Raw genomic sequence first — 26,391 nt, forward strand, 5'->3', positions numbered from 1 at the left:
AAGCTTTGAACTAAGTTTAATTCCTAAAATACCACAAAACTCTCATCCGAAATAAACAAACGAACGAGCCCAAATATAGCCCACAATACAACACTAGCTTACATACATGAACACTGGCCAAATTGATGACACATTTACACATTGGATCCGGGAAAAAACCGCACGTTTTGGCATCCATACGTCACAACCCTCGAGGCAAACTAAATCATACCGACTCCTAGAAACCCAGTTAATTTTCACTATAATATTTCAGCATGAATGGGTACAGCAAGGACTGGTCGGCTCGGAGTCAGTATAATATGTCTGAGTGGGGTATTCGTGCTTAACTGTGTCATGGTATCTCAGTGAGCTAGCACTATGAAACAAGCTTAAGTCTATGCAAGTACAAGCAACCACACATACACATCCACGTGGTCATATGAGCGAAATATTCTCAAGTACGACGTTAAGTCCCATGTCACCTCACCTCACCTCACAAGCACTCGTCCGCTAATTAACACCCTAACCTTCAAAGCCTTAGGTATGTTTCTAATCAAAACTTGCAGGTTATATGATATAATCCCATCTATAGTCTAATCTATTGTTTTCAGCATCTATTCGTATTTCTTCTAAGTTTTGCCCGATTTTACCAGAAAACATGCTGTTCTGGATATCCTATTACGTATCCCACTGAATGCCCAGTTAGGCCGAAGTTGGTTATTTCGACATATGCTATTTGCAGTTGTGTAAATTTTAGGGATACAGAGTAACAGCCTAAAAACAGTTCTTTCCTATTTCCGACAGTACTTTAGTTGCAATCACTAGAATTTTCTATAATCTACCCAAGAGATGGAATAAAAATAGGTGTACAGTATATTCCGTCGGGTAGCTGAAATGTGAGAAAACGTCCGTATGGGATAATATCTGTATTCCGAATAAAGAAGAGGTAAGTATGTGCATGTTTACATATTTACAACAGTAATTTAAACCGGTAATAATTAATACATTGCAATCTTCTTTTTTGAAAGTATAGATAACGAAATTTGTGAAGTTATGATCTGGGCCCGGTTGTTCAATACTCGGTTATCTTAACCGCCGGTTAACTCCTAACGGCCGGTTAAATCCTTAACCGGCCGTTAGGTAACCGAACGTTAAATATGCGTTGTTAACGTCACTGGTTAGCTTCCATGTATCCCATAATTCCGTTTTCTGTTTACTTCCGGTTTACCAAAAATGGAAACGCGAAATGTCGCCTGCACCCCAAGGAAAAAGAGAAGTCGAAATCTCTCTGCTGAGGAAGAGAATGTAATCAAGTCAATGGTTGAGGCCAACTCTATAGTTTATCATAGGCATGCGAATGTCGTAGCGCTACGAACGTTTTGTATTGGAACACAAGGTTCCAGCAGTTTGCATATATATTTCAAAGACATATGAACCCAGCTCTGTGTGGGACGTACTTCAGTTCCGACAACAGAAAAGACATTTTAATGAAAAACTCTAGCACGGCTATAGATAAACTATGATGAATCCATGAAAATAATATTAATATTAGAAGCATGTTGTCCGTGGATAAAAAATATATAAATACTACACACAGGAGCTACGCTTAGACGGCTACAGTCTTAATGAATCTTTGAATTCCCACAAGACCTATCGCTCACTTTTCACTCCTTAAATTGTCATGACTGTATGGCCAACTCGTGAAGATGCTACCAATATCATTTATTAATTATTTGCTAGGTCTGTCAAAAATTGTAATGTATGAACTATACATTGCCAAATCTTTTAACATCAAACAATATGGATGTTGTGAAATTAATCCCATTAGCTTTTTATCTGAAATATGCATTCAATGCCAATAGAAACTTAATACGTTACTAGCACCACGTGCAAGTAATCAAACTGTAATCGTACTATAGGCCTCAGGGCCAACACTGCTGAATAAAATCGATCTATTATCCGACCTTACTGTTGACAGGAAGCTCATGAATAATACTGTACAATATCGTCATTATCTGAACGCCTTCACTGACGCATATTCCGGAAAGATGTCTTGAAAAACATGAAGCTGCGTCAAATTTATAAATGAACATAATTTCTTCGATACTCATTAATCAGATGACCCTTAATTAAGTTCAATTCACAAGTGACTGCAGAAAATGCATAATTCATTTTAATTACTTCAAGGTCGGAAAACATGTATTATATTTCATAAGTGTATTATAGAGCGCTGTAGTAGATGAACATAATTTCCTCGATACTCATTAATCAGATGAACCTCCATTTAGTTCAATTCACAAGTGACTACAGAAAATGCATATATAGCTCTTTTCAATGTCTTCAAGGACGGAAAACATGTATTATATTTCATAAGTGTATTATAGTACGCTGCAACGATTCGGCAGAGAAATACTATTGTGCCATTGTATTCCTTATATGAACCTATCAGTATATAACATTAGCATTCAGATATTGTTATAAAATAAGTTAAACATTCCAAACATTATCGTGTAACATGACAAGAGATAGTGTTGTGTTCGCTGTGACAAAAAGGTTTCGATATTCAAATATAACATTTAATCAAAGTGACTACGAAGTAGGCCTGCATATCACTCACAACAGAAATAGATACATAATAATGTTTTGCTTATTTTCCTACACATCAGTTGCAAGAGCAATGTTTATGCTCATCATTATTCGTCAATTTATACAGTATTTTCAAAAGATGATTTGTCTCAATTAAAAAAATTCGAAGAATGATAAAGAAATTAAGCCTCTTGCTGTAATGATTAGTAAAAATATAATTAAAATCCATCTATGGGAAGGGATGCCAGACGGACATATAAAAACAAAGTCGGAAAATTACTCGGAGTATTGACTTTCAAAAATACTGTAAACGTACTTATTTTCGAGTGGTGCAATTTTCGCGGAATTGACAGTTTAGACTACATCGCGCGGTCAATTATTAGCGCAATCAGTAATTGCCGGAACTGCCAGCTGTCTCTTTGGCCGCCACTAATAGCAGTGAAAAGAAACAGAGTGGTTTAACCTGTCAGGCGGCGTTTAGTGCTTACTCACAGGAAATCCCTATCTGTGCGATAAACTAGTACACAGTAATCCGTTTACTCACGGAAGAGATGAAAAACACATCAGTCTTATGTTCCGAATTCTGACCATCTGACGAATTAACTTCTACTGTATATGTAGCATATTAATTATCAATGATATCAGTTTTTTTCATAAAATCACTAATAATTCTGAAACGTTGCTGATGAACCTGGAATCGTGTTCAGATGTTTTCATAAATACACACCCACGAACGCCCAAGTGCACTTTGCGCCCTATTGGATAGTGTTTACAAAATCACGTTTCGGAAAGGCCGGTATTCAGACGCCAATTACATCACTTATGTTTTATATTCAGCGGCGACAAATGCATCACTGAATTCTGAGGCTGGGACGGGTACTCGGGTACTCGAATCCGGGTCGGCTACAGCTGGAATTTAGTCCTATTTCTAGGAATCGAGTACCCAGAAAGGGAGAGAGCTCTGTAATGACAAGGGAAGACAATGGCTTGTCTTTTTCATTTTTGACGTAACACACATTTACATCATTGAGTGAGTGAGTTTAGTTTTACGCCACACTCAGCAATATTCCAGCTATATGGCGGCGGTCTGTAAATAATCGAATCTGGACCAGACAATCCAGTGATCAACAACATGAGCATCGATGTGCGCAATTGGAAACCGATGACATGTGTCAACCAAGTCAGCGAATATGACCACCCGATCCCGTTAGTCGCCTCCTACGACAAGCATGGGTTACTGAAGATCAATAATCTAACCCGGAAATTCACGGGTTTTTACATCATTGGTATTGTCCGATTAATGGAGCATAGTTTTATGACTGTAATTTATCTGTACATGAGCAGTGAGTAGTTACGTTACAGTAGCAGCAGGAACGAAACGTTCGTTGTTATAACGAGGAATGTAATTCACAGCAAAAATAACTGAGTTTCCGTTCTTGCGGAAACCTAATGGATACTGGGTAATGTATGTTTCCGCTAGGTTTCAGTATCCGGAAACAGACACTGCGAGTTCCCGCATAGTTTAGAAAACTGAAACTAACAAATCTAGGTTTCCGTCAAGTTTCTACAACTGAAACTATCATTATGCGTTTCCATTTAGTTTCAGTTCGCTGAAACATTCATAGCATAATGACTTAGTTTCCGCTATTGCGGGAACCTAATGGATACTGGGTAATGTATGTTTCCGCTAGGTTTCAGTATCCGGAAACAGACACTGCGAGTTCCCGCATAGTTTAGAAAACTGAAACTAACAAATCTAGGTTTCCGTCAAGTTTCTACAACTGAAACTATCATTATGCGTTTCCATTTAGTTTCAGTTCGCTGAAACATTCATAGCATAATGACTTAGTTTCCGCTATTGCGGAAACCTATTGGATACTGGGTAATGTAGGTTTCCGCTAGGTTTTTGTTAGTTTCAGCTTAGATGAAATGGCAAACTTCGTATAGCTTTGTGCTGTTCCATTGGGGGACTATATTTACTTACTGTTACATTTGCAAGATAATTTCGATATATAGAATCCTTTTAGGGTCCATGCATGAAGCAAAAGTACTGTACGTGCCGTAGTCCCTAGTATATTGATCAACCTTCAGGTGTTGCAAACCTATAGCCCATTTTTATACTGTACCGTTATAGTGTTTATGGTTACATGCCAGTTTTTAGGGTACATTTGTGATAGACTAGTTATTTTACTGTCCTTCGAAGACAGGTAAGAAATAAGTTTGTTTATATTTCATGTACACATTTACAAATTTAGAGTTACGACTTTCATAGTCACGATATGGCTGCCGATGTGACTTTGTAACTCACTCACTACCATTCTGCATAACTTGTGAATGTACCATTTATTATATTTTACACGAAAAACAACAAACACAGTAACACAGTCACTGTTATGATTCATCTGTTTCATTATTTTGAATAACTCACATTTCAACAGAACTCATCAATGTATGTGTGTGTGTGTATGGCCACATCAAGAGGGAATCTTCAGCATTGGAGAACACAAATTATGTATGAATACGCAAATACAAATATGTTAAAACCCTACAACATTTTATGCATATGATGAAATGAGGTCTACTAGTGCAGGCATAACATATTTGCTGTGGTATTTATTAAACAGATTTCAAATTAACATTCAAATGATTATTGTATGAAAGGTCATGGGCCCATATACGTATACATGAAGTGTACATTTGAAGCTGCCTCAATGTATCTTAACATATACACACTAACAATCTCACATAAAAAGACTTGGCAACTTGCTGACAATCATGAAGCTTCTGTTGCACTCATACTGAGCAGAGAGCAATCCTCTGATCTGGTACATATGAAGCAGAGCCTGAGTTGAGACATTTGTTTTGCCACACAGAGAAAGGGGAAATATAACCAAGTTGATTACAACAAGGCTTGAACCAGTCCACAACCGCAAACAGATTGTGTATGCTCTACTTAAGATCTGTGGGTGAATATGAAGAGTCCTGGTTGATGTCTGGCACAACATCGTTGCCATCCTCATCATCCCACACAGACTCTGCATCATCCTGCAAATACAATACATACAATGCTTAGTAAAACTACAAAAACAGCCAAAGTAACACATTGATACATATTCAAAAACATGCACAGTGGTACATCTGATCACAATTAAATTATAAAATTAGAACGACTAATTTGTAGATGTAACCAAAAGATCTTTTTCACAACCACAAAGGAAAGATCTGTAGTATACATGTATATTGTATCTTCCATTGGACATGTCACTTATTTGATTGATTGGTACCAGAAAATAGTAGCCAACCCAGTATTCTGAAGTAAATTGTGGTAATATTTATTACTGTTACTGTACTCATATTCAAGGTAACATCTACTACCAAATCGCCAATTGAAATCTAAGCATAGGTAAAACGGTATTATAAATAGATACGAATCATGTTTAAACACTGAATGTAACACCTGATTATATACGTGATCTTATTCAAATTGAAATGACCAACTCAACTGAGAAAAGCATACAAAACCTAACATTTCCCATGAATGAAAAATCGTGGGTATTTCTTAGTTTTATCAACCCTCTAAGGAAACATTCACAGCAATATAATAGCATAAAATATTATTTTTAATGTGACCTTTACTTTAATTTAAAAACTGTAAAATGTGTAACACAACTTATTTACTTTCAGTTACAGTTAGATATCTGATATACAATAATTAAATATATTCATTATTGATACATGATGGATAGCAAAGGGACAGATCAAACTGAAGTCGTTAAGTGAAACCCATGAAGTGAAGTATCTTTGACGACTAACCTGATGAGAAACTGACGTCCAATCCAGACGGATTTCTTGTTTCCTTGAAACAAACGACTGGCAGTGCGGACAGAAAATTGGGTCTTTTCCTTGGAACTGGAAAACATATCAACTTATGATTACACTGGAATCCACGCACTGTTACATTTGAGTGATTTTTTTTACAAAGATAAAGACATATATTCTATGTATCTATTTAGTGTTTACTTGTTTTTGACTAAATGCTGATGAATAAAAAATATTGTTTTAAGATTTCCTTTCATGAAATTAGGAGCATGGTATGGTGTAAATATAAATGATTACCAAGCCAAGCCTCTTGTCAATCTCCAACAAGTCAGTTATCTGTAAATCAAATAATTGAAACAATGATTCTTTTAGTAGTGTTATACGTGACTTGTGTCAATGCATTGTAAGGCTAAAAGGTTTCATAATTGATTACACAAATTATTACACAAAGCTATGAGTGTAATGTATATGTAATAATTGTTTTAATGGTTATAAAATGATAAAAAAGATGAACTGGTATAATTGGATCAATACCGCCTTATAACTGGAATATTGCTGAGTGCGGCGTAATACTAAACTCACTCACTTAGATATATTGAGCTGACATTATATATAAACTAGTAATATATACTGTAAAATTAGATAAGTAAACTGATAATACATGGGAATAGTATACGTAGATCTAGGTGTAGAACTGAAAAGAATGAACATGATATAAGCATATCTAATACACTTGCATGTTTTGAGCTCAATAGGTAAATTACTTACATGATGAAGTTTTACGTCCAGCAGAAATATTTTCGTATATTGCCTACTCCTGACAGAGTTTTGTAAAATCACCTATTTGCCACTAACACAAGTTCTCATGAGTAGGACTCATGAAGCTCGATCTGGGTGCCGTTCCACTAACCGATCTTAGCCCTACGCCAATCGTAAACCCATAAAATCCCAATCTTAGCGTGACGTTACGATCGGCATACCGTTCCACTAACCAATCTTACCTAAGTCAATCGTAAAGTTAAGATTCAAAGTCTAAGTTGCTCATGACCAACTTAGGATAGCTAAAATCAATCGTAGAGAAACCCAAATGGTGGCTTTCCTATTCTATGTGAAAAATAAGAGCGAGCATTTCACCGTGAGCGTCCCCTAAAATCCCCCATGAAATGAATTGTATATTTCTGTGATGTAAACAAACACTGCACTGAAGCCTTACAAATGTCAGGCCAGTCTGACCACTGTCGTCATGGGAACACAGCCGAGCGAGTCGGTGTTACACATTTGTATTGTACAACAATATTGCAACGGCATGGTTAAGAATAGGGACAGCCATGAAGTGAACAATGTTCTGAAGCAAAAAGATACAAATATGTTTGATTTCACTGCGCATATTTGGTGGGGGATTCTAAAGGCAGACCGCGTGTTATTCAGGCACATATTAAAAGCTCTGACACAATTGACATTTTCAAAGTCCAGACTTAAAACCTGTACTCAGTTTATTACTTCGGCAGTAAATGCTCTCGTGTAAATTATCTGTACATGGTGCCTTGAGCATGCCCCAGGATGTGGAATAGGCGCACTATAAATATGCATTATTATTATTATATTATGCCTGATACCCAGCGTCCACACGCACTTGCACCTGAAACCAAGGTGCTCACTACCGTAATATGATTTAAACAGTATTTTATTTCCATTAATGTTTACATTTTTCATAGTACACAACATAAGAAAATGGAAATAGGATCAGCAAACAGGCCATATGGCCTATGTCAATGCTTCTCCGCATATAATTCATTATTACCTTGACTTAATTCTATGGAGCAGACATTAGGACATTAATGAATGAATCGAAACAAAATAAAAACCAAGAAAAGAACAAAAAGAACAAGATACCAAGTGCATTTTATGTTTATAGGTTGTTACTTGAATTCCGTAAAGCGGCTAGTTTCAGTTATATAATTCTGTACGGATTTTATTAGGTTTTCATTGTCTAGAGGAGATAAGTCGTCATTGCCGTGAAGTATGGTATATATGCTGAGGTGGTTAAGGCCAAAGTATTTGTCGGGTCTAAACTGGGCATAGCGGGGACATGACAGAAAAAAATGGGTAGCATCTTCTCTGTTGTGGCCACATGAACAAGTGGGATCATCAATCAGGAATCTGTCAAATAAGTGTGCTTTTAAATCACTACAACCTAGCCTAATTCTGGATAGGATCACTTGGTATTGTCGCTGGCCATAACTAGCAATGTATATAAAATTTTAAGAAATCTGAATATCTGTGGAAATCAATTGTTTAAACCTAGATAGGGAATCTACATTTCTGATATTGATATCAAGTGCATTCCATGCTTTAACAACAGAAGGCAGGAAAGATCGGTTATACTGGGATAAGCGCCCAGCATTTGTCTGGAAGTCGTTGGAGTTACGAAGGTTATATCCTGTTATGCTGGAGATACTAGGTGGGACCCATAATGATAGGTATTTAGGAGTCAGCCCATTGACCATTTTGTAATATATGCATAATTTATGATAATGTCGCCTGTCAGACAATGAGCAATAACCCGTTTCCCTGTAAAGCTTTTCGTGACTAGTTCCTCGTACTGCTCCACATATTGTTCGAAGAGCATCCAAGTGAAGGTTTTCTTGCATTTTTACTTGTTCTTTGTTACAATTATCCCAAATGTTATCGCAGTAGTCAAATATGGGTAAGATAAAAGATTTGTACATAATTTCAAGCGTTCTTCGATTCAACCTGTATTTTTGACTACGCAAGCAATTAATTAGTGGGCTCACTTTACGGACAAGATAATCAATATGTTTGTGCCACTTTCCATCTTCCTGAAGAACCAGCCCTAGGTGTTTATGATCTCTTACTTCAGGTATAAGAACAACATTCATTCGAAGAGGTAATTTAGGACTAGAATTAATTTTAGTCGAAAATAGCATGGCTTCAGTTTTGGTAGGACTAAATTTCACTTGCCATTTATCAGCCCAATCTGTTATACGGTTGAGAATTCAGGGTCTTCAATAATTACATATAAGGAAGTATCATCAGCAAAAAGTTTAATATTACTTGTTATCCCGTGAATCAAGTCATTGATATAAACGAGGAATAACAGAGGTCCTAAAACTGAACCCTGAGGAACTCCAGCTAGAACAGGTCTATAATTTGACATGTAGCCATTAATTACTACGGCTTGTTTCCTATTACTAAGGTAGCTCCCAAACCAATCCCAAAGATAACCGCTTATCCCTGTTGACTTTAATTTTGCTAGTAAACCCTCGTGCCAAACACGATCAAATGCTTTGCTAATATCGCAGAATATAGCACGAACTTCTTTTCCATCATCCAAGGCTTTGGAAATCAAATGGTATAATTCAGTTAACTGATAAACAGTTGAATCTCCAGGTTTGAATCCCGATTGTGAGGTGGTTATAATATCATTATCCAAGAAAAAATTATAAACATGCTTAAATACACATTTTTCAAATACCTTAGAAAGAGAACATGTCAAGGCAACTGGTCTATAATTATTGCAATCATGAACGCTACCCTTTTTATTAATTGGAACAACAATAGATTGTTTCCATTGACAAGGAAAACAGGAAAGACGTAGGGATAAATTGAACAACGTAGTAATGGGAGCGCACAGAGATACGGCTAATTTTTTTAAAAGCATGTTGCCAATATTATCTGGACGTTTAGCTTTAGTAGTATTTAAGTTTAATAAAATGTCGTGCACCTCTTTTTTGGACAAGAGCAACTCATTAAGTTTATTTGCAGGCTCATGTAAACTGCAAGTTTCCTTCTCAGGTTCTTCAACTTGGGCTTGTTGAGTAAAGTAATCATTAAATGCATCAGCAATATCACTGGGGTGATCAAGAACCTTCCCGTCAGTCAAGATAGGAGGAGACTGTTTATTTGGATTTGTATTGTGCTGTATATATTTTTTCACTAGGCGCCACCATGATTTAGAACCACATTCAGAATTAATACTATCATCTAGTTTCATATCATACGCGCGTTTAGCTTTCCTAACTTCGGAGTTGACTTTGTTTCGTGCTACTCTGAAGCGCTCCCAATCTACCGGTAAATTTCTCTTTTTAGCGTTTTTATGCATACGATTTCTTTTCCTCATTAGCTTACGCAAGTGGCCATTCATCCAAGAGCAATCCCCCGGTCTAACAACAATATCTTTATGGGGTATGTACTGATCTATCAAATGTAATAATTTTGAAGTAAATAGTGAAACAGATGTATCGATATCACTGTGGTCAGTAATATTTCCCCAATCAGTAGCAGCAATGCAATCACTCAAGCCATCATAATCTGCGTGGATATAATCGTATATAATTCGCTTATAAGATTCCTTACGTGGCTTTCCAAACTTGAGGGAGACAAATACTGGACTATGATCACTGCATATTGGAGGGAGAACACCTGATTCATGTACAATGCTATAAGCAGAAGTAAAGATAAGATCAAGCAAAGAAGTTGTGGTATCTGTTACGCGTGTAGGTTCAACAACAAGTTGTGTTAGGTTGTAGAACAATTGTAAGTATTCAATTTTGTCATTGCGTCTGTTGAGTATGTTAGCGTTAAAGTCACCTACAACAATCATTTTAGTGTTTTTATCCGCAGCTTTCGCGAATGATTCATCAATTAAATCCCAGTAATAGTTCCTGGGGTCCGCTCTATAGAATGTACCAATCAGCAGTTTATTATTGTTTGCAATCACTTCAAGCCATACCGCCTCTAAGTTTGGAAGTTCAAGATCGGCAACATGAGTGAAAAACAGATTATCTTTTACGTATACTGCTACCCCTCCTCCCCTTGTAGGCCTATCTTTACGAATCGGTGGGTGGAAACCCGGTATAATAATTTCGTCGTTTGAGATGTCAGGGTGTAACCAAGTTTCGCATAAACAAATGATATCATTATTACCATATTCTGCAACTATTAAGTCAACCTTATCCTTTAAACTCCTCACGTTCAAATGCACGATAGTGAACAAAGGTGTGGGTGGATATTCCCAGAGCATAGCAGGAGGATTGATATTGTTAAAAAGTAACTAACCCCTAGACATAAGTATAGGACTATACAAAAGCACAAGAACTTGTCAAAACGGCGTCGGTTTCTAACGTAAAGAGTAGATGCAAATAGCCCAACTGCCATTCGATACTGGCGTATATCAACCCCCATTATAAACAGTACAAACAATACAAAGTGGGGGACAGTGGGCAGTACAATATTCATCTCATATATGTGTAAGCAAAAAGATAGAAAACCATGTTCAAACTGTATAGATTGTAGAGCATATGTTCTAAAGCAAACGGTATCTTGCAGTAGACAAATACATAAAACGTAAAAGGAAAACAACAAATGGCATGTTGAGCATGCTCCTGGGACAGACAGACACATAATACAATATTTTGCTCCAGCCTTTTTCTCCACGTTTACACTTGGTTGGAAAAATACCAATGAAGGCACGGGTTAGAATATTGAACTCCAGTAACCCATGCTTGTCATAAGAGGCCACTAACGGGATCGGGTGGTCAGGATCGCTGACTTGGTTGACACATGTCATCGGTTCAAAACTGCGCAGATCGATGCTCATGCTGTTGATCACTGGATTGTCTGGTCCAGACTCGATTATTTATAGCTAAGATACATAGCGTTAACTAACATGAACGCTCATTATTTATAGGTGAGTATAGAATAAATGTATAACATGTTGGGGGTTAAATTATAGTGGTACAGTTAAGCTGTACTTATTTAATAATAGGGGACCTAATAAAGAAAGAAAAAGGGTTTGTAACGGGTGGGGGTGGAGGTGGGGGTGAGGAGACGATAATGCAAAGGCCGTGGCAGTGGTTATAAGACTGTTGGTGAGCTGGCTTGGTATGGATTAAAGAACCACTAAACTTTGTTTTTTGTCACTCTTTTAACCATTACATATGAAAGATTTGTGGTTAGTCTTATGCGGAACACCAAATTTATTCTTTAAAAACTTGAGGTTATTTAATACCGAGCGATTAAAAGTTGCCAAAAAGTCGCCTGCTTCCCTCTCGCCCGCCAACGAAACCACAGACAGGTTACGTAACTCTGTCGCCAGAGCACTGCAGTGACGTCATATGAGGAACGATTTTCAGTTAGTTGTATAGAAAATGTGTAGCACGCTCATCATTTTGATGATTTCTCGACATCAACGACGACATGCCGAATCGTTGCTTTGTCGTCAATTGCTCCTAGGGGTCGGGCGATGGTGTCCCCATGCACAGATTTCCACAGGACCCCGCAGTTCGTGCTAAATGGGTTATGTTTGTGAGTGCGAAGCGAGCGTTGTGGAAGCCTGAAACGATATCTTACTTGTGTTCAGATCGCTTCACGGAAGTTAAAGAATCAAAACTACTTACTAGTTGTAGTAAAATATGCATATGATTGATGACCATAAAGATTTTCTATGACACAACTTGTAACATAACGATTTCTTCCTCGGAAGTGAGGTTGTGGTCGAAGTAACAATAATATTGTAAGTAGTACTATATTGACACCCACCTCGCTGCCACGAGAGAAATTGTTATGTTATACGCTTTGTCATGCAAAATCCTATTGGCCATCAATAAAATACATATTTTACTACCAGTAGAAAGTAGTTTTGATTTTGTAACTCGGTGAAACAAACCTAAATACCATTTATCCTCAGACTGGCGGATGTTCCCGACAGGGCGCCGCCATTTTTAAAAATAAAAAAATCTGTTAGAATTAAGGAGATTATAGTTTGTTTTCATCAAGTTAGAAAATCAAGACTACTTTCTACTCGTAGTTAAATATGTATTGAAATCATAACCAAACGGATTTTGCATGACACAACTTATAACATAACGATTTCTTCCACGGAAGCGAGGTGGGGTCGAAGTCACAATACTGCGCGATAAATTTCTTGCTACATTCCATGGTTAATGTCCACTCACCAGTATGTAGATACTAGTCAATGTGCGTCTTTATATTTGGTCTTATAATCCTAATTAGTTTATTATCATACTTGTATGCATTTTGAAACTAAATAAAAGCAGACGATCTGCTGATACTTATAGTGAATTTATAACAGAACTGTAATATCTAGACATTTTATAGTTTGCCAATGTGAATCATAATTCGCACACACACCTAGTGCATGTTGTCTGTCTCATTACACTTCACGGTGAAAACAATGATTCTGTTGAATGCTACGACAAATGAATAAAAACAAAATGCAAATATTAAAATTAAAACAGATTAAAGTTATAGGAACAATATCAGGCCATTACCTTGTTCGAGGAATGTATCCATCAATATCCACAAAACTGTTCCAAATGATGTGTCTTTTAACAGTTTAATATACGAAAAAGTGATAAATCTTTTCAGGTATTGGTGTATAATCTCATTGGTCACCCAAGATAGCACACCTGGCAACTAATTGCATAATGTCCGCCTTTCTTTAAAAACAGTAATTTAGTTAGCCAATAATGGGCAATCAATCAATGTATTGCCGGTTAATCCTTTGAAAGAAGGACGTTGTTTTTACGCAGACACCGACACGACAGAGTGTATTCAGTATAGATTAGTAAATCTACATACATAAACACTACCTTTTGACAATTCCGCTGTGTCAGATAAAAGTAATTAATCAATCAGCGTGTTATCGGTTAATCCTTTGATCGATGTTTATAATGTTGAATATTTACTCCAGACACAAGAAATGCCAAATGGGAACCTTTGTCGGGTAATTTAAGTGTGTTACCACTAATTATACCTGTTATAAATTCATTAACTGACCATCAAGTGAATGATGACAAATAACATGTGTAGGTTTATACCACCTAACACGGGTTACAACAAAGGGAGTATTAATTGCTGTATTGCATGTGAAAACTTATGGGCCGACACTGTTTTGAGAATACAAACAGATTTTTACATGACATGATTAAATATCGAGGTAAAAAAGCACAGAAATGGGATCAATTTGGATCAGTCATTATACAAATAGGGCCTAACGACACCAATCGATTTTGACAGAATCGTCTATGAAAACAAGTTGTAACTCGGAAACTAGGCAAAGCATGAGACAAAATTAAATGACAGTAGATTGTGAGAACATATAGCTTTCATTTTCCACAACAATTGTCACGATTTCAGGTTTATACAAGCCTGTAAACAAGATAATTTAACCCTAAAATGTAGATGAATTCTGCACAGGCCCTCCAAGCTATTCCTCATATGACGTCACAGAGTCGCGCCGCTCTGATTGGTTGAAATTTCGTTCGCGGGTGAGAATTGTGCACTGTTGTCAAAAAGGTCGATTTAAGTCAATTAAAGGTCGAAATGAGTAGTTTTAATGACGGGGTTTCATTTATAACGATGCGAGATAGTGATTTATGTATTTTTACCCCCTAGGGTTTATGTGACCTTTAAACTGGGTGTCTGTTTTGTTTGAATAATGAATGGTTTGTAATGCCAGTGATTAATCTAGTGATGAGTGTGTCCATGTGTTTGTTGTTTGAGTAGGTGAGTGTTTTGGTGATAGGTTTAGTTATGATTGCTTTGACCCAGGTGGATTTGTTTGTGTTCAGGTTGTGTTGGTAGTTTTGGTTAATTATATGGTGTTTAATGAGTTGTTTTATTTCAGTTTTGGATGTGTGGAATTTTATGGCTGGAGAGTTGTGTGTGGTGGCTAGTTTGGCTGCTATGTCTGCTGTGTTATTTCCTTGGTTGTGTGTGTGAGCTGGAATCCACATTAATGTTATGTTTTTATTTAATTGTTGGAGTGAGTAAGTCTGTATAATTATGTTGTGTATTAGGTCGTATCGTGCTTTCGAGTGCTTGTGTTGAAGTTGTTTGACGGCACTGAGAGAATCTGTTTTTATGTTTTCAGATTTATTCACAGTTAATTATCCTAGGCCTACATGTTGATGCTTGACACTGAGGAGGAGCAATTAGTGCCCATTATGCGATGAAAAGACCCTTAAGCCCATAACAGCCCACTGTTGTCACTTTGGGTACTCACATTCAATCTGCTCATTTCCACCTTACACGGTCTCCTTTGATGTCGGCAATGTAAACAAATAAAACAATGGCGACCGGATCACGTCCACGCGAGACTACCTAAATCATAATAAAAACACACAGCTGACATTTCAGATGTATAGTGTATGTTTATTTTGTTGTATAACGCGGAAAGATATTGTCAAACTGTAATGTTAGATTTAGATTAAAAAAACAACAACAAAGTGTTTTTCCCGTGAGTCTTTTCGAGACGCCATTTTCATAGCCGCCTCAGTTTCCCTCAAAGCACTGGAAGAGAGAATTCGCTACCAGGAAAAGAAAGATGGAAATGGCTGCAAAAAACTCGCAGTACCACGACCCTGTCAGGTAAGACCAATTTATTTTGTTGTCAAATAACGTTTTATTAATTATTTACTTTACGTACAGAAATCCGGATTGGTAAACAAGCTAATCTATCGAATTGATTTAAACATATTTTTATTCATGAAGATGAATTGGGATTGGTGAACAAGCATTACTGCTTATATTAACACCGCTCCCATGCAACATATAATACAACATGAAAATGGAGGATTTTACGTCATCGATAATGACCATTGCATAAATATAATATTTTTAAAATGTATAAATATATACAGATTACATGAAATACAACTATTCTCTAAGTAGTCATAAGCTAGAGAGTTACAGTTGTGTGTGTCTCACAAGCCATTGTAGAAATAAAAATCAATCATGAGAAGGTTGTTGAGTAAATTTAATTATTTTCCTGAGAAAATTTAAAGCGTTGTGTCTTAGTTATATAATCGTGGACGGATTCAGCTATTTTCTGGTTTACACAGGGAGTAAGTTCTCTGTTTCCCTTAAGAATGGTATCCAGGTTATAACCGGTAGCGTAAAACTACATCTTAAGTCTTATCCGAGTATAGTTACGGCAAGTGAGGAAATAGTGTAGGGCGTTTTCACTCTGATATCCACAAGAACAACAAGGGCTGTCTTTTAAATGTCTGTTATACTTATCGGCGTTTAGGTCACTACATCCGAACCTGGGGCGACAGTGAACGATTTGGTAAAAACGAGTGCCATAGTTAAGGTCAAAGTCAATTTTATTTTCAGTTTTTGTAATTAGGTTTTTAAATTCTGTGAGATTACATGACGCTTTTGAAATTTGGTAGGGCATTCCATAAATTTATTGTCGAATCTATTGAATTACAGCCACTAGCCATAAGTATTCGTCACTATGCATTATTCGGCTGTAGGTGAATTCGTAACCAAAACCGGTTCGTAGACGTGGAAATCCGGTGGATTGGTAGACGTTATTAAAATGCGAAAAGTTCACCCTCAATGATAAAGAAAATCGACGAAAAGTGTTTGCATTTTGTGAAATAAATAAAATATATCAGGTAAGTATGATCGGCGTTGAAAATATCCTTAGATAATAAAATAACAAAATTGTTGTGAAAAATGTTGTTAAATATATTACATTAACACTCTTCCATAACAGTGTTGTCTGTCTTTTTACATTTTACGACGCTTCATCTTTATTACACACACAGTCACACAGTAACAATATTTTCGTATCACTGAAAATAATAAATACAACACAAACAAGATACGGGGAAAAATTCGTTCACTCTCCAATCACATTTTCTTGTGTCCTCAGCTGCCCTTAGTTTCGTATCACTGAAAACAAAGCATAACAACTTCGTTATAAACATTCTAAGTAAAAATCAAACTTAATATATACTATTATTCAATTATTTATACACGTCTACGAAATCACCGTCTACGAACCGGTCTGGGTTACGAATTCACCGCGTCTACGAACTGGTTCTGTTTACGAAATCACCGCCTCCCCATTATTCGACTTACATGTTAATTTGGTGCAGCTACAAATATGTCTTGAATTTATTTAATATCCGTTTGATATTGTTTATATTTTGCACATGGGTCATGAATTATCTCAGCTACAAAGACATAATTTCCGTTTTATTTTCAATCCAGTGCGTGTCATGGTTATGGCAATTTTTAACATGGTGGCCTATGGGGAAAGAATACGCAATGTTGTATATATGTTGCTCATTTAACTACAATGCGGAAAATTATGTATCTGTGACCAAGATGATTTCCTAACGACCTGTAAAATTTGACAACCAAATATTGAAAACTGAATTAATGAAAATTACATAGCTACACTAAAATAGCATGCAAGTCTATGAGAATTTGGCCGACTGACGTATATTTAAGTGCCATGATTGTATAAACAGTTTTGCTCAAACTATTTTCAAAGGTTGGTGAAGTAAAATAAGTGTCTATCTAAAAATATACTACAATTTTGAACAATACAGCAAATATATTATTTATTAATGGATTTGTTTTATTCATTTAGGCTGTTGTGAGGGAACATGTGTCACGACTACTCCTGGAGGAAATGATCACCCTCTCTTACTGAAGGTATGTGTTTATGGTACTACGAAACATACACATAATTTCACTTTGAATATTTTATTATTATGCTTCCCTAGATACATTTTCACAAAATGAACCATACTAAAGTTGCATTTGCAAATGGATTTGAATAACCGGTAACTTAATCATGATTTCAAATTGGACCAAATAAATCTTAACTTCACACCTGTGTGAAACTGCAGTCAAACTGACCCCTTGATTTTACAATACCGTAATTACTCCAAGGTTATGTCACATGAGATAACTAAACTTCATTCATCAGGATGTTAATGTCAGGCCGTATAAATGTCGCTGCAATTGTTTGGTTGTTTTTTTTTAAACTCGAATGAATGACTGGGGAAATGCAAAGAAAAGTAACGTGTTATTGTTTATTTTTTTCAGCAAAGTTGATGATGAGTCTGGAGACTTTATAAAGAATAACAAAGATGGTCAGCAGGAACATGTGAAGGTAATTTTGACCTATCTGTAGTGACTTTCATTATAAATAGTAAATAATTTCCAATAGTGTAGAGACAAGGTTGATGAATGTCAACTCCTTTATTATGTGACAACATGTTTCAGAGTTGACATCCGTAAACATTCATGTCTTGTATTATTCACTTCTAAATACACTATATATATCTGAAGATTTATTGCATTTTCTATATACAGTAGTTGTTATATATATAAAACGTATTACTACCTCTGGTCTGGGAAACATGTAACTCCAGAGCAAAATTTGTTTAGATTGTGTGTCCTCTTTAGAAAATAAGATATTTCATTCGGTCATTGAAGTGTGATGAATTGTATAATTTGAGTTTTGAGAAAACTAATGCAAAGTGTGTTCAATTTAGTTCTCTTTTATTCAAACTTCCTTTTTGATTACTCATTTTAAATCATCCTTGGCATTGTCAGTTACTTGTTGATTGATGTTTGTGTAATTCATCAAAATAATCTAGCAATTCGTTATCGTGTAATCACAACTCGTTATTTCCTGCCATTTTCAGAAACCTGCACAACGCCTAAACAGACTTGCATCTATCGATTGGCCAGATAGACGAAAGAAAAAGGTAGCGACAACACTCACCATAGACATGACATCACCAGTCGTGAGTGACGAAGATGACGTCAATTAGTTGCATTCCGCCCCCTTTGTCTGGGAGTCCAGCAAGCTTAGGGCATACACGACGACACTGGACTTGGAAAGAATCTACACCTCCACTGCTCTCGTCAAGGCAAGCATGAGGACGAGGATGAGGCATCCAACCAAAGTAACAGAGGGATCTCCGCCCAGGGATGCCCCTTACTGGGCTAACTGACCAACTCTTGCAATTTAATTGAATTTATTTTCAATTTCATAATGTAATATTTATTTTATTTTATTTTTGTATTGTAAGCTGTATGTTGTGTTATTGTATGATGTATATCATAGTGGATGTTTGGAGATAGTTGTGACACAGAGTGTGTGGCTAAATGCCAAATGTCCGATGCAGCTATGTTTTATTACTGTGTTAAGTTGTATGTTATTGTTTTTCACCATTAGCATGATTTTAGAAATAAATTTCATATCTAACATGCTATTTCAAGATAATAAGTGAATGAAAGTTTAACTGATGAACAATTACTACTTTGTTATAAATGATATATGATTTCTTAAACTGGACTGAGTTATGCCAAAATGTTTTGCCCTGTTCTTTAGTGCTATATTACTAGTTATATGTATGATCTTTATTTGCCTTAAATGCTAATTCATATTCACGTTGAGAAAATATAAAAATGAATCTTATTATATATTCTGTTTTTCTTTAAGTAAATGTCATGATAATAACAAATTGCTTATATTGTTTTTAACAAGAGTTTATGATATGAATAAAGAAGAATGTTTACATTTAGCTCTTTGAAACGCATATGAAAACCTGTGAACCTGAAATTGAAACCGGTAACTGAAACTATGCGGAAACTATGTCGGATTGTTGGTAACTGAAACAATGTCGGATTGCTGGTAACTGAAACTATGCGGAAACTATGTCGGATTGTTGGTAACTGAAACTATGCGGAAACCTCTTGGAGTCTTAATAACTGAAATCTTGCGGAAACCGGATGGATTCAAAGTTAACTGAAACTCAACGGAAGCTTCTTGAAGTGTGGGTAACGGATACCTTGCGGAAACCTGTTGGAGTGTGGGTAACGGAAACCTTGCGGAAACCCTTAGAAAGTGGGTAATTGTAAGTTTCCGTTATTGCGGAAACTCAATGTAAAAGAACGGACACTCACTGGATTCTAGGTGGAAACTTAAGTTTCAGTCCACTTTCCACCAAGTTATTTTTGCTGTGATAAGTAATTGTGTTACTCTATATATATTGGTAAACAGACGTAAATTAAATAGCTTGAGGTCAGTTTTAATGTCTTATTACCACCATTTCAAGTTTTCAATAATAGTCTCTGTCAAATCGTGATTGAATATTCAGAATGTTGACCCGAATGTATTTCTTACATTTCCGAGTACTCGATTCATTGTAATCATTTGAAATGTAAACAAAGAAAATTTCAGACTTTACACTGTGTAGCATTTTCTCAAATTTTCAGACACCCATTTGCATGGAAAGAGCATAGTAGCAAGAAGTAGGAAATTAAAAATAAATACAATACAGAAATGTGATGTGTTAATACCAATCTGTCAAGTTTCTGTGCAGCGTGACGCCATGACTGACGCAAACTCACGCAGAACGACAACAGTAATAATCTGCATTTCTGGCTTCTTCTCTTTCTTAAAACGAAAACGATAAAAACATGTAACAATAGACAGATAGTCAGAATCATTCTGATTACTTAGATCTCATATTTATGTACAAACGATCCCTGAATCAACGGAAGGGTCCTCACAAAACCCATGTCAGCCGCCATTTTTTAAGGAATCGCAGCGGTAGTGATGTCATACGTCAACATTGTTGTACATATTTGGCAATTTCTCTGAGGTGAAGGTCGGTAGAATAAGAGTATACACAATCACCATATACCACCGATTACATTGTCAGTATCATAATGTAATGTTTCGGGTATTTTGTCATGAAACTAATTTAATTATCTACATTTAGCCATATCATATGATACGCGGGTATAAGGTGTACGTGTTTTATTCTTTGAAAGTGTTTGTTTGAATAATATTTACAGAAGAAATATTTAGTGTAGTAAAGCATATATACCCAAGCCAATAATGGTTGTCACCCCCTTCAATTTTTTTAATAGGAGAGGGGGTGTGGGGTGGGTGGGGATGTGGGGTTGAGGGGGGGGTGCAGCCATTATTGGCCTGAGTATATATAAACCTTTGCACAAGTGTTAAAAGATGAAACGTGGCATCATGTACTTGTACAACATGTATTTTAGTTCCTATGATGTGCATAGTCAGAATAATTTCCAATATCGAAGTCCAGTCCACGATACACCCTATCCTTTCTCCTAACCGGCATCATGAAAGCAGTGTTAGCCATGAACGCCATTTGCGAGTTTACCACACTGTTAAAAAGTTAGCGGCGGTCCTTAGGTTTGTTAACTTAACGTCACGTTAACAACCTGTTAAAAGTTAGTTTAACAGTGTTTTGAACAACAAGATAACCCTCTGTTATTAGTTAACAGTCGGGTAAATGTACTTAACGGCTGGTTAAAAGATTACTGAGTTTTGAACACCCGGGCCCAGTCGGATAATTCATACGAGTACTAAAATTGAGGACCTAAAATTAGGCATATATAAGAAGTGTACCCAAGGTGAGTTATTTAAACTGTACTGTAATTTCCATTACAACAAGTATAACAATATCACCTACTGATCAGAATGACTTATCAGTACCCCAACACCGACTTACCCCCACCACCCAAACCTAGGCCTACCCCATCCCACACCATCTCCTTCTCACACACATGCACACACACTCCCTAACATACATATCGCTCTGGCCCATAGACCCGATATTTGAACCTTTCAAACAGACATCATGTGTATGTCAAGAGAAACACGCACGTTAAAGAACCAATAAACTTTGTTTTTTGTTACTCTTTTAACTATTACATATGAAAGATTTGTGGTTAGTCTTATGCGGAACACCAAATTTATTCTTTAAAAACTTGTGGTTAATTAATACCGAGCGATTAAAAGTGGCCAAAAAGTCGCCTGCTTCCCTCTCGCCCGCCAACGAAACCACAGACAGGTTACGTAACTCTGTCGCCAGAGCACTGCAGTGACGTCATATGAGGAACGATTTTCAGTTAGTTGTATAGAAAGTGTGTAACGCGCTCATCATTTTGATGATTTCTCAACATCAACGAGGACATGCCAAATCGTTGCTTTGTCGTCAATTGCTCCTAGGGGTCGGGCGATGGTGTCCCCATGCACAGATTTCCACAGGACCCCGCAGTTCGTGCTAAATGGGTTATGTTTGTGAGTGCGAAGCGAGCGTTGTGGAAGCCTGAAAAGATATCTTACTTGTGTTCAGATCGCTTCACGGAAGTTAAAGAATCAAAACTACTTACTAGTTGTAGTAAAATATGTATATGATTGATAAAGATTTTCCATGACACAACTTGTAACATAACGATTTCTTCCTCGGAAGTGAGGTTGTGGTCGAAGTAACAATAATGTTGTAAGTAGTATTATATTGACACCCACCTTGCTGCCAGGAGAGAAATTGTTATGTTATACGCTATGTCATGCAAAATCCTATTGGCCATCAATAAAATACATATTTTACTACCAGTAGAAAGTAGTTTTGATTTTGTAACTCGGTGAAAACAAACCTAAATACCATTTATCCTCAGATTGGCGGATGTTCCCGACAGGGCGCCGCCATTTTTAAAAATCTGTTAGAATTAATGAGATTATAGTTTGTTTTCATCAAGTTAGAAAATCAAAACTACTTTCTACTCGTAGTTATTGTATTGGAATCATAACCAAACGGATTTTGCATGACACAACTTATAACATAACGATTTCTTCCACGGAAGCGAGGTGGGGGTCGAAGTCACAATACTGCGCGATAAATTTCTTGCTACATTCACATGGTTAATGTCCACTCACCAGTATGTAGATACTAGTCAATGTGCGTCTTTATATTTGGTCCTAATTAGTTTATTATCATACTTGTATGCATTTTGAAACTAAATAAAAAGCAGACGATCTGCTTATAGTGAATTTATAACAGAACTGTAATATCTAGACATTTTATAGTTTGCCAATGTGAATCATAAATCGCACACACACCCTAGTGCATGTTGTCTGTCTCATTACACTTCAGGGCGAAAACAATGATTCTGTTGAATGCTACGACAAATGAATAAAGACAAAATGCAAATATTAAAATTAAAACAGATTAAAGTTATAAGAACAATATCAGGCCATTACCTTGTTCGAGGAATCTATCCATCAATATCCACAAAACTGTTCCAAATGATGTGTCTTTTAACAGTTTAATATACGAAAAAGTGATAAATCTTTTCAGGTATTGGTGTATATTCTCATTGGTTACCCAAGATAGCACACCTGGCAACTAATTGCATAATATCCGCCTTTCTATAAAAACAGTAATTTAGTTAGCCAATAATGGGCAATCAATCAATGTATTGCCGGTTAATCCTTTGAAAGAAGGACGTTGTTTTTACGCAGACACCGACACGACAGAGTGTATTCAGTATAGATTAGTAAATCTACATACATAAACACTACCTTTTGACAATTCCGCTGTGTAAGATAAAAGTAATTAATCAATCAGCGTGTTATCGGTTAATGCTTTGATCAATGTTTATAATGTTGAATATTTACTCCAGACACAAGAATGCCAAATGGGAACCTTTGTCGGGTAATTTAAGTGTGTTACCACTAATTATACCTGTTATAAATTCATTAACTGACCAAATGAATGATGACAAATAACATGTGTAGGTTTATACCACCTAACACGGGTTACAATGGAGTATTAATTGTTGTATTGCATGTGAAAACTTATGGGCCGACACTGTTTTGAGAATACAAACAGATTTTTACATGACATGATTAAATATCGAGGTAAGAAAACACAGAAATGGGATCAATTTGGATCAGTCATTATACAAATAGGGCCTAACGACACCAATCGATTTTGACAGAATCGTCTATGAAAACAAGTTGTAACTCGGAAACTAGGCAAAGCAGGAGACAAAATTAAATGAAAGTAGATTGTGAGAACATATAGCTTTCATTTTCCACAACAATTGTCACGATTTCAGGTTTATACAAGCCTGTAAACAAGATAATTTAACCCCTAAAATGTAGATGAATTCTGCATCGGCCCTCAAAGCTATTCCTCATATGACGTCACAGAGGCGCGCCGCTCTGATTGGTTGAAATTTCGTTCGCGGGTGAGAATTGTGCACTGTTGTCAAAAAGGTCGATTTAAGTCAATTAAAGGTCGAAATGAGTAGTTTTAATGACGGGGTTTCATTTATAACGATGCCAGTTAGTGATTTATGTATTTGTACCCCCTAGGGTTTATGTGACCTTTAATAGTGGTGCTCAGTCATGGGTATCACTTCACCATGTGTTTTTAATTATCTCAGTACATTCTGGCCTGGTCGAACGCGCTAACGAACCCTATGTGACAATAATATTACAGAACCATTGAAATACTTGTTAAAGTAGGGTCAATCTTGTAACATTCAATTTACTCATTATCAACCATTTACGCATGTACTAAATATATGACAAACCTAACCCTGGTCATACGAGATCTCAAAGGCATTGAAATGCATGTCCCAGAATCACAGCATTTACATGTTACACATGCTAGAAAACACATGAAAACAATGGCCAGCTTTACACATCTGTGAAATACATGTAAATGCAAAGTTGATTGTTTGTTTATTTTATCATAAAAATGTGTAAATCTCACGGCCAGGTGATACGTTGATTTTAAACGTTGTTCAAACGTTGGCCGCCGGATGACACGTTTATTTACTAACGTTAGAAAATTTGGCTAATACAGTCATTTCGTGTGGTGATCGTATTTTTATATTTCATGTCGAGGTTTAGGCAGTATGTCATTAACTAAGACGTCACGGACTCCCCCTGTTTGAAGAGGTCGTACAATGATTCGCAATTCATCTTGGCTCACTGGTTACACCTTCTCTATGTTCTCTGCGCTTATTAAATGTATTTGAGTATCGTACAATGTGATTGATATAATATCAAGTCCGTATTAGACGGCCAAACTTTTCTAGCGGCCGAGCCTCGTTTTGAGATTACCACGATTTTATTAGATTTCCGTTTGTCAGTGCTAGCTGTACGACAGCTGCACGTTTGCAAGGATAAGATAGGGTAGTGTTGCGATATATATCCAGTTAAATGAGTTAGTGTAAAAATTCTGGACTGGTTATAGTACTAAGTTGCGCAATAAAACGGAATCCAGTCAGCAGGAAACGAGACTGTTGTGTATTACATCAATGTTTGGACTTGCGAAGATATCGACAATAGCCGTCCCTTGTCAGGTGTATTCGTGAAACAGTTCATACTCTCCAGCAATATATGTAGCTGTTGTGAATACAAACCGGTAATGTATTTACAATGTACGCAAAGGAGTGAGTGAGGTTTGGTTTACTTAGCAAACAATGTTGCACCAACATCACAACAGGAAACACTGGAAATGTGCTTTGCTCAGTTTATCGAATTGGGGTATGTAAACCGAAATAGATAACGATTTAACGCAGGACTATACCACCTTTCCTTGAGACCCTACATCTACTCTATATCTTGTGTCAATCCCCCTGGTTGTAACATGTTGTTGTTTCCAGTTTTCAGTTGGAATGCAGTGGGGAAATGGAGTGTCTGGAAAAAGAGGAACACCGTTACCCATTTTCACGCAGACAGGAACTTTATCCAACTTCTTGTTCACCGCATATGAACGTCAGGATCAATCCCAAAAGAGCCGTTTGAATATATATCTGAACACTATGGACGGCTCTCGAGTGCAACTGAACTGTTGCATTTTTATCAGAAACCAAACTCGTTTACGGACACAAGCTAAAGAGGTATACCGATATGGAGGAAACGCTCATTTTCACCCAACAAAGTATAGCTGTTCAGTTCCCGCAGGCACAGACGTTGTCAACGTGTCTTTAACGCCTTCTACATGTAGCAACAACATGTCCAACTACGTCCCAATCAGAAAACCTGCTCAAGTGCCTGGTGGCCTAGCCATTTGTGCGAAGACTATTTTTGGAGAGTCGTTGAGGCCACAGCGCTTGGTGGAATGGATAGAAATTCAAAAACTGCTCGGAGTAGATAAAATATTAATATTTGACTTGGACTGTCCTGAAAATATCCGGAAGATCCTAAACTATTACACACGTCAAGGGATCGTGGAAGTACAACCCCACAAGTTGCCAGGGAAAATTGAAGGTGATGTTATACTAATGATATGAATAGGAAATTGTTAAGATGTTTAGAACCACAATTTTGTGGCTCTATGGTTTTGCACCTATTGACCTGAAATC

At 36.6% G+C, this 26,391-nt stretch overlaps 1 protein-coding gene across 3 annotated transcripts in view; it reads left to right on the top strand.

Moving 5' to 3' along the window:
* The window catches only part of LOC124260022, a 138,350-nt gene that overhangs the window by 91,385 nt on the left and 20,574 nt on the right, over positions 1-26,391 (top strand). Inside the window, exon 3 of one of the 3 annotated variants that reach the window (XM_046694255.1) lies at positions 25,690-26,296. The exons of the other annotated variants lie outside the window; for them this stretch is intronic. Within the exon in view, the coding sequence (XP_046550211.1) occupies positions 25,690-26,296 (607 nt within the window). The remainder of the gene's footprint in view (positions 1-25,689; positions 26,297-26,391) is intronic. 3 annotated transcript variants of the gene reach the window in all.

Source organism: Haliotis rubra, unplaced genomic scaffold, assembly GCF_003918875.1.
Source record: "Haliotis rubra isolate DU_JTF1 unplaced genomic scaffold, ASM391887v1 Scf748, whole genome shotgun sequence".
NCBI lineage: Eukaryota > Metazoa > Mollusca > Gastropoda > Lepetellida > Haliotidae > Haliotis > Haliotis rubra.